The 15,386-nt window shown below is 36.1% G+C and overlaps 1 protein-coding gene across 1 annotated transcript; it reads right to left on the bottom strand.

The window, feature by feature from the left end:
• Positions 1 to 991: 991 nt before the first annotated feature.
• LOC142643391 (NADH dehydrogenase [ubiquinone] iron-sulfur protein 8-A, mitochondrial) lies at positions 992 to 7,831 on the bottom strand. The gene is made up of 8 exons (XM_075818004.1): positions 7,617 to 7,831; positions 6,051 to 6,129; positions 3,507 to 3,560; positions 3,315 to 3,406; positions 3,123 to 3,236; positions 1,666 to 1,733; positions 1,454 to 1,565; positions 992 to 1,364 (listed from the first exon to the last, which is right to left on the bottom strand). The coding sequence occupies exons 1-8, from the start codon at positions 7,671 to 7,673 to the stop codon at positions 1,269 to 1,271; spliced, it is 672 nt and encodes a 223-aa protein (XP_075674119.1). The 5' UTR covers positions 7,674 to 7,831; the 3' UTR covers positions 992 to 1,268.
• Between the last annotated feature and the right edge of the window lie 7,555 nt (positions 7,832 to 15,386).

The following is a 15,386-nucleotide window of genomic DNA, read 5'->3' as shown; positions in this document are numbered from 1 at the left end:
TAGTTATGTTAATGTTGTCATAAGTGAGGAAATAATAAGCACAATCAAGAACACCAAATTAATCTAGGAATTATAAGTCAATAAGAATTATTAGGGAAAAGATTATAGATTAGGAATAAAATTGTCACAATTAAAAAAAAATTAAAGTAGCATATTTTGTTAAAAACACTTTTTTTATACAGTTAAAAGTACTTATTATTACTTTATCTAAAGAAGTTAATAAAAACAAATCAATTGTTTTTCCTTTCTCTTTTTCTATTTTCTTTTTTCGTAAAAATTGAACTGTGATATTTTTATAAGAGAATAACTTGTCATTGTTAAAACTTACCATGAAAGAAAATATTGCACCATGCATCTTACGAATGTAGTGGATTTGGGAATAAGGTTCTAAACAAATTCCAGTTTTGCTCATAGTTTACACAAACTCTAGTGTACAGAGCCGTAAAGGAAACAGATAAGAGGTGAGTCATGAGTGAAATTTTACCCATTTTTTAGCATGATAACCTATACCATGTCTTAGGAGCATCGCTTACACTAAATACATTTTTAGTGTATCACACTATCAAGTTTCATCTCAGTGCGTAAAAGAAGCAAAGGATGAACAAATCTATATAATCCTGCACCAAAGCTTCTTTTTTATGAATAAATTTTCATTTCAACAAGTTAAGGGTCTCATCTGCCTCTACAAAGCTCAAATGGGAGATGGAAACTAGTTACGAAGGAACCGTTCGATATCTTCAATACATTATTGACCAATCAAGAATATATGAATCAATTCCGGCTCAGAGTATCATATTTAGGAATCAGATTTGGGATGTCAATCTTCTCAAAAAATAAAGATTTGGGATGTCTACCTCCTTAACTTTAACGCAAGCCAAAAAGGCAACTTTAGCTTCAGCTAAAAGAGGTTCTTTTAAGCTATCCAAAGCACATTAGGAGCAGTGTCAAAATTCTAGTTCGATTATATATGGCTGTCCATCACACCTGTAGCTTCACTAAATACTTTCCACATTTCCTCTTTTTCTTTTTCATGCTCGTCATCAAGAAAGATTTCATTCATGTCATTTTACAAGACGAAACTGTTTCCCTTGCATGTTTAATAATTCTTTTTATCACATCAAAAGGTATTCCCAAAAAACAAAAACGAAATACAAAACCAAGAGTACACATGAAATTCAAGACCCATAGACAGATCTATTTATTTTTCTCATTGTCAAAAAGTAAAGAGATGCAAGCATCCAGCTACAGAGAAACAATTGGTGGAGCATTCAGCGATATAGGCTTTCAGATCTGAGGTTCTCCGCAATCTCAGATTCCCATCGGTCCCCATTCTCAAGAAGCTTCTCTTTGTCATATAGAAGTTCCTATGACAATGGAAGAATATACGTATATATCAGCTCAATTCATTACTAGATCAACTGCCTATGATCCTGCAAAAATTATGCATACTAACCTCATGAGTCTCTGTTGAATACTCAAAGTTGGGACCTTCAACAATAGCATCAACAGGGCAAGCCTCTTGGCAGAATCCACAATAAATGCACTTTGTCATGTCAATATCATACCTGGAAAAGCATACGTATGAGAGAGAGAGAGAGAGAGAGAGAGAGAGAGAGAGAGAGAGAGAGAAAGAGATGATAAAGGAGAGGGTGCAAGATCCTTCACCTAGTAGTCCTCCGGCTACCGTCTTCTCGCTCCTCCGCCTCAATTGTGATTGCTTGTGCAGGACATACCTAAATAACAACAATTCCTTAGTGAGATTAAAATGATAAATTCAGATGCCAAAGCCACATTTAATTAGATATTATACCAGCCTGATCATCCTTCATATTTCACAGCTGGATTAGGTAGTGTTCTTGAGATAAATGTAGACATAAACTCAGACACAGAATGCTGACAGTTGACAAATTTTAAATATTCGTCAATGCCACCCATTCGCCATAAGCCTAGAAATTTCTAATAAGATTTCTATTACTCATCAAAAAATAGTTTGACGGCTCAACAAAAGAATGTATCATGCACATGCAAACAAATTGTTACAGTTAATTCATTTTAATGATATTTGTTTAAGGTAAGAGATAATGGCATCTCTTAGATTTAAGGGTACATCAAATTAACTTTATCAAAATTCTGAGCCTCAGTTTAATTTCACATCATATTAAATCTGGCTTGGTCTGACTTGGTCAACTTATCAGGCAAATACAGATTATCAGGGATACCTCACCAAATTGTCATAATATATATATATATATATATATGTTAGATGTATTCAGCACTTATTACAAATCAGTATCATAGAATAAAGATATATTGATTATTAATCGATCATCACATCTAGATCTCCAACTTATCAATTTTTAATCTAATGAAACACACCTATACTGAGACATTGTTTGCTTCCAAATTTAATATGAATGCCATATTTAAATAAAAAACTTTGGATGCAGCACAGATAACGAACTCACAGAAAATCCATGCAAGTTTGAGTATCAAACAGGAAAAGTAATTTGCAACCATAGGGCCAGGCCTCTAGTGATACAGAGCAATCTAGAGAAAATAAAAGAACAAGAAAATTAAAAGATAAACCCTAAGAATCAGCACCTAGGGGTTGCCTGGAATCAGCACCAAGCAAGAAACTTAGGCATCAGCACCTAAGGTGTTAGGAATCAGCACCCAACGTATTGTTGAAATTTCATTAATCAATAGTCTAATATAATATAAACCACCTGAAGCCTTTATATAGAGCTTGCAGGAATAAAAGTTCATAAACCATAAACTCTAAACTGATAATCTAAAAGGCTAATCCTTATCTAATCGTCTATTCCTTATTTGAACTCAAAATAAAATGGAATCCTAAACTAATTCAACTACATAAGAAATCCAATCCAATAAGGCATGCCGTCCTCATCATCTAGTGTCTAAGCAACTTATCAAAATATAAATAAATAAATCATCTAGTGTCTAAGCACTACCTAAGACAACTACACTAGCGCTGCCCATTGCCAGCACATGAGTCTAAATCCAGACTCAAATGGGAAGATTTAATACTCTACTTCTGCAAGTTTTAGTTCAAAAAGCATCAATTTAACCAAGAATAGTTATTAAAATATTAAAACTCTTACTGCTTCACAGAGTTTGCATGCAATGCAACGTTCCTCTCCAGTTGGGTATCGACGGAGGGCATGTTCACCACGGAAACGAGGGCTCAAGGGGCCCTTCTCAAATGGATAATTAATCTGCATTACAAAAAGAAAGAAATTTATATCATAGCTTACACAGTCCAAGATGGACATTGGGTGTAGGAATACACTTACAGTAAATTTTGGCTCAAAGAAGTATTTGAGTGTCAGCATCAGACCCCGAACCAATTCAGTGAGAAACAATGTGTTTATGCTTCGCTCAAAAACTGCGATCATTCAGAAGCATCAAATTATTCATGGAAAAATTGTAGAATATTGGTTAAAACAATAGATAACACAAATGTTCCCAAAAAGTATACTACATACCAGTATTCCAGTCCTTTGATATCTCTTTTGTAAGTTTCTCATATTCTTCATCATCTGTAGTTAAAGAGTGTTAGGAGGTAAAAAAACTATAACCATAAATAATTTTTTTACAAGTTACTTGAATTTTTATTAAAAAAGAACATAGTTTATGCTGTATGGCAGTGGATATAATTTCCTTGAACAAGGCAGCAGGCAAATTATAAATGATAAGGTTGTTAAAGGTAATTTGTGAAGAAGCGTTATGATGGGTTGTTAGATCCAACAGAATAAATACATATACATATTCGTTATGTATGGATGATGATATTCATTGATATATATAGCCAATTCAAATTCACCAATGAAACCCCTTCTCTCCCACTTCAAGCCTTGGAACATATATATATATATATACACAGAGAGAGAGAGAGAGAGAAACACTTTCACATCCTCTTAACCTGAAATGGCTGGGGAGGGAGAGAAAAAGTTCTTTTGTATCTAACCCATAGGAAGTACAAGATCACCCCCATTGGCGCATTTCAAGATTACCCCGATGACACATTTGGCATCTAGGGGTTAAGGACTAATGCTTGGCATTTCATTTTTGTCATCACACACACACACACAATGACAACAACAACTAAGCCTAATCCCAAATTTTGGGGTTGGCTATGGACCCTCGTCAAACTAATTAGAACCAGCCACATATATATTCTTTTCTAGTCATTTTATTCTATCTGAAGTTATATTATTTGTCACTTCCTTAATTTCCTAAAAAACATGCCCTTTTTTACTACTTAAAATTTTATTTTTTTGTCACCTGATACCTTTTTCCGTTTCCTCAACTTGAATTGACTCATTCTTTCTCACTATTGCATTAGTCTCTCTCTACTAAACATGACCAAATCATCTTAAATGACTTTCCCATGTCTTTTCATCAATAAGGGCCACCTTTTATCTTTACAGGAAAATCCTCATTACAAATATATTACAGTTTATCCATCTTAACATTCTCATTTCAACTACTCATTTATGAATATGTTATTTCTTAAAAGCTCAACATTCATAACCATGGAGCATAGATTGTCTTATAGCAATCTTATCAATTTTTCCTTGTAATTTAATACGTATTCTACGATCACAAAATACTCTTGATACGCTTTTACACATCATTCATCATGCTCTTATCCTATGATTCACATGCTCTTCAATTTCTCCATCTTTATGATATATATATATATATAAAAGTAAAGATTTATTGATATAGAAAAGGGTATCTACACAGGTACACTCAATGTGTACTCCAGGTGCAGCACAAAAACAGAAAGAAGCCAAAAAAAAAAAAAAACAACAACAACAACAACAACACAGATTAAGTTACAAAGCTAATGAATTTCAAGGAAATCCAAGAATTCCAAGAAACCTTGAAACAAAATGTGATAGATTGTGAGGTCCAATCATATAAAGCCTTCAACAATGAATATATTTCAATTCGCTTAACTTAATTCATGCCCCACTCAAAGCATTGAGCATTACAGTCTCTCCAAAGAAACCACATGAGACACAAAAGGGATGCCTGCAATATCAGACCAACCCCGTGCTTTCCCATCCACCTCTTCCAACATGTGAGCATACTGTGCCGACTTTAGAATTACCCAAGAGACACCAAAAATACAAAACAACATTTACCACATCTCCCAAGCCACATCACAATGTAAGAATAAATGATTCATATTTTCCCCATTCTTTTTACACGTGTAACACCACTCTAAAGTCTAAACAATTATGCCCCTCCATCTTTAGATTATCAATTGTCAAAATCCTCCCTAATGCTGCACACCATAAAAAGAAAACCACCAGTTCAGTTCAAATCCAACCGCATCCACCCACAGACCCATCAAATCGCATCACAATCCAAGCCCATGTCGACTGCAACATCACCACCACCCCCAGCATCAATTGCAAACCAACATCAACTGTCAAGAGACAACAGTGTTGACTAATGTGAGGCGATGCTCAAAGTCTCTTAGCCTTTGAGGTTCGAACTAGAGAAAGAGGAAAGAGAGAGATTTGAGAGTTAATGTTCCTTGATACAAACCTAAAGTGATAGAAAACTCACTTGGATGCTTCCACTTGTTCACACGCTACTTAAATTTGTGTCATAAATATCCTTAATCAACTTAATATAATTTAGAGGAACTTATTTCTTTCCAAAACCCACCACGTAGCATCTCTAGGGACCCAATCATATGCTTTCTCTAGGTCAAGAAAAATCATATATACACCTCAATCCCCTATCAGTAAAGTTCTTTTAGTATCAATGACCAAAAGAAATCTCTTATCCATTATTTGAACCAGTTATGACTTATGACATAAAGGCTAACAACTTCACTAGAATATATTAACTACGACTCTTTAATATTAAGATTACACACATGACATATCATGTAATTTACACACTTAGCTTTGAACTCATCATTGATACAATTCTCCTAGATAAAAATTTAAAAAGATATCTGAATTTATACATGAATCATAAATATGATTGGAGAGAACAAAGCAAACCATTTTTAGTGCTGAATGGGTGAGCATTGAACCGCAGTCCATAGTGGTTCGAACCCTGCAATGCTTGTGCAGAAACAGCCTAAAAAATAGAGGATATGAGGAAAACAAATTAGACTATGAAACATGGAACCACTAATCAGATTGAAAAAGAATAAATAAATCCCAACTAAGTCCTCAGGATAATAATATCAATTTCCCGGTGAAAAAATAATATATAAATATGCATGTGTGTGTGTGTGTGTGTGTGTGTGATGAAAGAATTGACAGTAACAGCGGAGACAGCAAGAACACTCCGCTCACACAAAGCATGATACTTAAGCAAAAAACAGAAACCAACAAAAAATTAAAAAACTCCCATCTGAAAAACCAAATATCAAATAAATAACCACGACTTCAATTAAATCAAAGGGAGCCTAGCAGTTACCTAAAAGCTTCAATCAAGAGTTCAAAACATAGTTCCATAGAATTTGGGAGTAACAGTGGCAACTATCAGTATATATACTGCCCTACATAGTTCCTTGCTTCTTTTTTTATATATAGGTATAAAAATTCATTGAAACAAAAAGGAAAATGGTTTTACCTTATGGAAGAATAAATCCAAAAATACAAATTCAAAATGTTAACTCCTAAAATCTAACTTATGACATCTGTGAATCCATGAAAACTCAATGAAGAATCTGAGGTCACAACCTGCACCCACTCAATAAGAGTCCTCCAAAATAGATGATTCAAATTTTCTATTGTTATCTCATTTTCCTCAAGTATATGCCCATTCCTCTCTCTTTCTCTCTGTGAAAATCACCACTTCAAACATTGAGGAAAAATTTTCCAACTTTCAAGTGCTTCACACCTTTCCACAACCTACATAGCTCCTCACTAACCATAAAAATTTACCTTAAGCCTCTACAAATGTTCCTTTCTATAATTTTCTCATCATTGTCTCATTTTACACAGTTTCTAGCATAACACAACACATAACTATCATGCCCCATGCACCAGAAGATGGAAAACCCAAGGGCAACACCCAAATACACAATACGCTTTAAGTGCCAACTTGTGATTGGTGCAAGCGAATTCACTTCTTCATCAATGTAATCCAATCACAAGTTGACACCTGAGCACGTTGAGAAATTGGGTGTGTCTAAAGGCCGATTGCATAAAAATCGGCACTGCAATATCTTTACACAAATGTCCCCCAATATCAATCTCCATGTTATCAAAAGAATCAGGTCACTCACATTACTTAAATCCAACTAATTAAAGACCTAATAATATAGACCTAATTTTGATCCACAGAGAGATATACAATCAAAAAATAAAATAATAAAAGTAATCACTCAAATTTATGCAAGTATCTAAAAAAAAAAAAAAACTATAATGGCAATTTGTGCTTTCGTTATAAAAATCACGAAAAATTGAATAGGCTAATGATTCGGAAAGAGAAGCTAGAATTAAATTTTTATAAAAAAATGAGAAGAGAAGTGGTATTTTCTATATTGATTTTGTGGCATTTTCTCAGCAACCAAACAGAGCACAAAAGGAAAATGGTTAGGGCAAGTAGCTTACGAGCTGACGAGCACGAAGAGCGTGAAGCGATTTGCGAGCTAAGATCGCGGCGGCCATTTGCGAGCTCAATCAAAGGTCGCGTGCGAGTGCGAGTGCGAGTGAGAGTGCGATTGGTGTTGGAGAAAGTGAGGAATGTGGTAACTGAGAAACCACCTGTGCCTGATAAATGGGAGGAGAGAGAAGATTCGAATCGTTGAGATCGTTTTGTAGCTGATGCCAAACTCGGTCCTTAAACGCTGCGTTTTAACAAAGACGGTGCGTTTCGTTATCCAACATTTTTCTTTTTTTTGGCCACCCAGCATGATTTTCGAATAAACTTAACCTTTTTCATAAATTACCATTAATTAACTAATTATTTTCCTATATGACTAAAAGTTTTTTACCTTTCACAAATTAATGAGTTTTAACTATGAATACACTAATATATATATATATATATATATATAAATAGTAACTTACAACTACAATCAGGCCAATGTGGCTCTGATACCAAAAAGGGGTAAGTTACAGACTAAGGCCGGCTGAGGCCATAAGTAAATGCGGAAAATACAGATAAAGGCCGGCTAAGGCCATGGGGTTACAAATGTTAACACCGGCTAGGGTATTACAAAAATAAAGAGCCATCTAATTACAATGCTAAAGGCTGGGTGAGGTGATAGTGTTTTGGAGTTCTTCCTAAAACTAGACCTCTGAGGTATTTTGGAGTTGCTGATGCTCCTAAAATTTAACCTGCTTCAGAATGGAGTCTTGGCTGCCTTAAATAGGCTAGAGGGAGCCTTGGATGCCATCTGAAAATTGTTGGAATCACGGAAGATGAAATGCTTTTACTGAGGTGAAAACTCTTTCCACCGAAAGCAACAATGATTCTAAATGATTATGTCTGTGAACAGTAACTTTTACTGTTCATGAATAGTGACTTGTCCCCTTGCTTTTCCGGAGTACTGTTCATCTGTCGTTGTTGGATGAATAGTAATCTGTCAGGGAATCTGCTGAGTGCTGGTATTGTTCATGATGCGGGTACTGTTTATATCAGTGGCTGGTGCTGATCTTGAATAGTAACTGGATTGGAACCTTATCCTGAGTTGCTGGTTAGGATAATTTAATTAGTATCAGGAGCATCTGACGGATATCCATCGTAAGGATCTCATGGGAAATCGTCATCACAATTATGCTCGTGATATCTGGCATAGTGATTGCAGAGTCCACAATACAGGAGAGGTTCATGTACAAGCTTTCTTCCCGTAAGAAACTCCCTAGGATTATCAGGACTAAGTTTCTTGAGATGTCTAATAGCAAAGTCATATGGTCTTCTTCCAAAAACATAGATCCTATCTGTAGAACCTATAAAATGGTAATCTTTCCATAGATCTTGGCTGACATCAAGAATTTGGTTGTTGAAGTAGTTCCTCCTGCGTTCTGCCAGGGCATTAGGGTATTTGTATGAAATATATGTATCTCCTTCATACCATGGGCCCTGATATGTAAAACCATTGATGAGGACAAGATGCTTTGAGGGATGAACTTCCATCCAATTATCTCTGTCCCATTTTGGTAGAGTACTCCAACATCTGATAGAAACAAAAGGGTTGTTGATCTGCTTAACAGCATTTTGGATGATCTGGGGTAGTTGGCTGATCTGGTCATGACTTGTTAGCTTGATAAGTCTGATGAAACCGGATTCAAACATTTGTGAGAGCCAAGCAGGATCTCTTTCATCATCGTCTGTTCCGTCTTCATAGTTGACCAAAAGTCCTAGAAAGGAATGTCTGTTTTCATATACTCTAGAGCTGCTTCCAAAGTATTCTTCCCATTTGGCTTGCATGAGAATATTATCAATATCATCTGAATCGTCTGGATTAGGGATAGTGGTTGTGACCAGAATTTTGAAATGCTTAAACCAAAGATTCAGAGACTCATTCATAGCCTTGCTTCTCAGAATACGAGATTGTAAGTCTGAAGGCAAGTTGGCAGTGACACTTCTTAGAGTAGCTCGAGTCTTAAGAGTGAGCTTAGCATAATCAGTGCTCATGATAGTCATTCTATCCATTGAATGGATATCCTCTTTGCCAGAGAGTTGACTGGTTAAGACCTCATTCATAGCCTCAAGGTTAACTAGGTGAATCTTTAGTGCTCTGAGGGTTTTTTGGACAAGGTCTTGGTTTTTTCTGGTGTAGGCAAATTGAAGGTTATCAAGGAGACATTTATGGAGTAGGGTAAGTCTGTATATGCTCCATCATTGAATTGTAAAATCCTAGATAAAACTTCCTGTAAAACAATAGATATATCACCACTGGAATATGTCACCGTTGGAGGGACAAATTCTTGAAGGGATGTCGATCTTCTATGGCTGGTAGAGGATGCGCCTTCATGCATTACAAAAGACTGTCTCGCTGGTAGTCTTTTGTCTTGAGGATAGCCCCTTGCAGGTACTTTCCCATTGTCCTTCTTCTCTGCTGAAGAAGACATCGTCCACTTACTAGTGGTATTAAATATTGCTCTCTCTTTATCCTGCCAAGGAAGGTTTGAATCATTTGAGATTTTCAAATATTTGTTAAAAAACCTTTTGTTTTTAAAACTGATGGATGCAAAGATGCAAATATTTTCATGATGAATGCATAATGATAACTGGGACCGATTGGGGTCAACAAAATCAAGGTGCTGGGCTTGATTATAAGATGAAAGGGGTTGGATGGTGACAGTACTGAGAGTTTTTGATATAGAAGCTTTCTGGAAGAAGCTAACTTCCCAAGGTTCGGGGCTTCTCATGAACTCAAACTTAACAAACTGACCAAAGGGATGGGCTGTGATTCCTTCATTGTCTGTGATGAAAGGGTATAATAAACACAAGAAGGGATTTCCTAAAATGACCCTATCTGTCATGTTTTTAACAAGGACAAATTTTGTCATGAAGGATATGCCGCCCTAGCAAACCTTAGCTTGTGGGAGACTGAATTCAATTTGCATTCTTCCACCACTTGCGGATGTCAATCGCTCCGTAGACTTTTTGAAGTATTTGGAGGGAATGATTCCTTCTTGAATGCAATTAAGATCAGCACCTGAATCAATTAAGGCTATGACTTCGAATTCAAAATCTTTGCTAATGACAATCCTGACTTTGGAATGTCATTTGTGGAAGTTAATCCTACTGATGGTATCTAAGAACAATTATTTGCTGGGTTCTTGGATAAGGTCTGCTATAGGGTTAACTGTTTGATAAACTTCATCATCTAAAAGGTTCTGGACTGAGGGACCTTCCTCATTGCTTTGATGAGAAGTGTTCTCCAATAGTTGGACTCTTCTATTAAGAAGATCATAATCAACCCTTAGAATGGTTAATTCTTGCTTTAGGGTTCTAACTTCTGACTTAGTTTCCTTATTTTCTCTTTGAAGGTCGTTGATTGTAACTTCCTTCTTGGACTGGGTAATACTATTGTAGATTTGCTCTAAATCTACCTTGGGTTGCTAGATCCTTAGTTCAAGTTTGCTGGTTTCCTTTACTAAGGTCTGATGGAAAAGGGTAAGCTTCTGAGCTTTGATGATAGGATCTTCTATTGCCTCTATGAGGTCTAGAAGAAGTTCTTCTTGCCTGTTGAGAACATTGATGGTTTTGTTCCTACAACAACCATATTTGCATGGTGTGGGTTCATCCGGGCCACTAAAGGTACTGGTTCTAGAGGATTCAAAAGATGACCTATATATCTATCTGAGTTCACCGTCACTAACACTGCTGAATGACTCACTATCTGAGTGGTCAAGTTCTAGTAACTTGAAGATCTCATTTTTGCTCAGTTGGTCATTAATGAGGGTATTTAATAGGGATTTGGCCTTAGCTCTACACTCTCTCTTAAAATGACCTTTCTTTCCACAATTGTAGCATTTGCCTGATGCTTATGGAATGGGTTCCTTGGATTTTCCTTTCTTATAGAAATCATCAGTCTTGTACTTCTATTTTCTATAATACTTGGTTGCTTTCTTCCTATAGGATTTGTCAAAGGATTCCTTTCCTTTGTGCTTAGATTTCTTCTTGGAAGGTTTGACTGAGGGTAAGTCATACTGTGTACAAAAATGTTTTATTTCGTACTTGGCTTTGTTCTTGTTGACTTGGCTTTGGATTTTGAGATCTCTACACATCTTCATTCCTTCGCTTCGAATGGTGCTAGAGATGTCTCCATAGGTTAGGTTATCATAATCTATGACACCTAAGGGGCTGGACAGTGTTTCTTTGACTTTTTGGCCAAAGAGCGTTGGTAACCCATTGATGAACTTCTCCTTCCAAAATGGAGAGTTACAATCAGTCCTATGCATGACACGGGTAGTAAAGATATCCTCATACCACCGGTAGTCTCCTAGGGTTTTACATCTAAGGTTACTTAGCTGCTCATAAATCCTAGATGTGATATTACTGGGTTTTCCTATGAAGTGTTTCATGATCATATAGATCAGGGTATTGACTCCATTAGGAATTGCTTGGTCAACATTGTTGAAGATGGGGGTTCCTTCCTCATCTTTCTGAACTGCATGCTTGATGTCTTCTTTAGACATATCTGTTAAGCAGTTGTTCCACCATTGCAGGAGTTTACCTGTGAAACCTAAAACCATCATTTCTATGACTTCCTTGTGAGGACGGCCTTCATCTAGGTAGTTGTTGGCTACCATAATCATATGCTGGATTTTGTTTAGGATTTCTTGTTCTGATAAACCATCTATGTTCCATTCATAGAGTCTACCAAATGATACTGAGAATTGGTTACTAACATTATGTTCCTCATATTGGAGGTTAGGGGGTGTTGATATAGGGTACCAATTCTTGGTTGAGTTGGTTGGATTTATGTTGGGATGGTAAAGCCGTTTTACCTGTAATTCTTGAAACTGGTTTTCTAGTTGTTCTATTTCCTTGTCAGAATCTTGACTAGAACTGCTAAAGGCTGATTAGACATCTAAGACGTGGAGCTGACTAGTCGCAACTGGTGAAGGGGTGGCTGGTTCCTTCTTCACTAGTTCTTCTAGCTTTTAGGCAACTATTTCTAAGGCTGTTTTGTCCTTAGGATAACTAAGGCTGGTGTGTCTAGATGTGAGTAACTTGACTAGAGGCTTCTCTAAGGCTTGGATAGGTTTAGTAGGGTTTCCTGGCTGGAGGATAACCTTGTTTTCGATCCTATCTTCTATCTTGTCAAGCTGTTTTCCTATAACGCTTAAACACTGGTTGGTATAGTTGTTCTGCTCAATCACTTTGTGATGTAGGACACAATTTACTGTTTAATTATTGTAATTTATTATTTTTGGTATTTTTATGTGAAAATATTATTTTAGGTTTAGGTGATTTAATTCCTTATTTTTAGGTGCATTTAATGCTTTTTAGGTCAAATTTGGTTCCTGATATGGTAAGATATCAATTAGGAGTTATTTTATAATATATTTTCTTGTCTGTCAAGTTTTATGGAGCCCTTAAATAGGCCATGAAGTCTGTAAACGTTTTTCATGATATTATGGAATAAAAATAAGAAAAGGTGAGTCTTTGCTCTTCTTTTGGTTCTTCAAGAACTGTGAACTTATCAGGGATTATTCCTTGTGGCGTTCAAACTTTATACTTTTGGTTCATGATTCTTAATAATCATTGGGTCAAGGTCAACTTAAACCTTTGATTCGCGTTTCGATTATAAACGTTGGGTCAGGTTTTCTATCAAAAATTTGAATTTTAGCTTTTTTGGGCAAGTATTCCAATATTTTTGTTGGGTTTCAAGGCGTGTCGATTGAGGTTTGCATCATTTGGTATCAGAGCACAGGTTCTAAAATCAGTTTTCTATCCTTTTATCTTTTGTTTCCTGTTATCATCCAAAAAAAAAAAGGTGAAAAAAAAAGAAAAAAAAACTTGAAAAAAAAAAAAAGATGGTAATTATTGAGAACATTGTGGAAGATTCAATTGAGGTTAAATATGAGGATGAGTCCACAACTCATAATCCTCTAGTCTCAGTTGATTTGTTAAAGATGACTATTCAATTTGTTGATTTTCTTGGAGTAGAAAATTTTAATTTTATTATCAACCCTTTGTTGATTGATGTTGCAAATAAATTGAAAGTAGATGAGAAGAAATTTTCTGCTACACTTTATGAAGGATTCAAATTTCACAACTGGATCAAGTCATTAAAGCATTCGAAGTATTTGTTTATTTGGAGCGGAAGATTTCAGATTTCAAAGATGAACTCGATGACGAGTTTGTTTCAAGTGGAGGGGTCTGATGTAGGACACAATTTACTGTTTAATTATTTTAATTTATTATTTTTGGTATTTTTATGTAAAAATGTTATTTTAGGTTTAGGTGATTTAATTCCTTGTTTTTAGGTGCATTTAATGCTTTTTAGGTCAAATTTGATTCCTAATATGGTAAGGTATCAATTAGGAGTTATTTTAGAATATATTTTCTTGTCTGTCAAGTTTTATGGAGCCCTTAAATAGGCCCTGAAATCTGTAAACGTTTTTCATGATATTATGGAATAAAAATAAAAAAAGGTGAGTCTTTGCTCTTCTTTTGGTTTTTCAAGAACTGTGAACTTATCAGGGATTCTTCCTTGTGGCGTTCAAATTTTATACCTTTGGTTCGTGATTCTTTATAATCATTGGGTCAAGGTCAACTTATACATTTGGTTCGCGTTTCGATTATAAACGTTGGGTCTGGCTTTCTATCAAAAATCTGAATTTTAGCTTTCTTGGGCAAGTATTCCAATATTTTTGTTGAGTCTCAAAGCGTGTCGATTGAAGTTCGCATCACTTTGTTGACTGGTTTATCCTCTTCTTTGGAGATTTTAAAGGGAGAGACAACTATTTCTCTTTTGCGGTGGTTAAGGATTATGGCTTGTAGGGGTGGATGGTTAGACTTGACAACTTCCTTAGTTGCATTGGGCCCTTCTATGGTCCAAGTTATGGTGAGAACACAAAACTGCTTGTGCTGACCAAAGTACCTTTCAAAGTATATGAAAAATGGGACATTACGGGATATTTCCCTCATGAATGTCGTCCATGCTTCAAATACTTTTTCCTTTTGCTCTCTGGTGTAATTGGCTTTGTAGGCTTCTCTTTTAGTTCTGTTTTCTTTAGAACTAAATTCCTTACCTAATTCTTCTAGGTCAGGAACAAATTCTCTGTTTGAAACCAGAAGCTGGCTATCTGTGGACTCTTGCTGAAATGGAGGTTGTTCCATATCAGTTCCAGATGGAGATGGGGGGATTGCTCGCGATCGTTTTCCTCATTGACAATCGAATCCTGTTTGGCTGTGTAGCAAGGTGTGGTTAGTTGGGAATTGGTTCTAACTCCTTGGAGCTGAACACCTAGATCTCTTCTAGAGCTTGGGAATGGTGATCCTAAAGGTCTAAATGAGCTACACTGGGATGCTGATCTATCTCTAAGGTAGATAGATGACTGTCTATGGGGCTGATGTAGATCTGTTGGAGATCTAAACCAGGATATATCCAGAGGTGGTCTACACTCATAGTCTAGAGGAGTGTTGAGCTTAGATTTGTCAAAACTTAATCTAACCATGTAGTCGGCTAGTTGCTGGCAAAATTCTAGATCTAGATTCTAGGCTGGGTTTTGAATCTGTAGAGTATGGTTCTTATTCTCTAAAGTCCAATTGGCTGGGAATGTGACCTATGTCCACTTCAGGGTTCTTGGGACCTGAATCCTAGCACTAGGGTCAGTGGTTTGGATGAGGGTTGTCTCACCTCTTTCCCTTCTGTCAAGTACTCTGACATTCATGTTCGTTCTCATGCACTTGTA

This window comes from Castanea sativa, chromosome 7 (assembly GCF_040712315.1).
Source record: "Castanea sativa cultivar Marrone di Chiusa Pesio chromosome 7, ASM4071231v1".
NCBI lineage: Eukaryota > Viridiplantae > Streptophyta > Magnoliopsida > Fagales > Fagaceae > Castanea > Castanea sativa.
The sequence above is the reverse complement of the archived record's forward strand: the minus strand, read 5'-3'. Positions and strand labels throughout refer to the sequence as shown.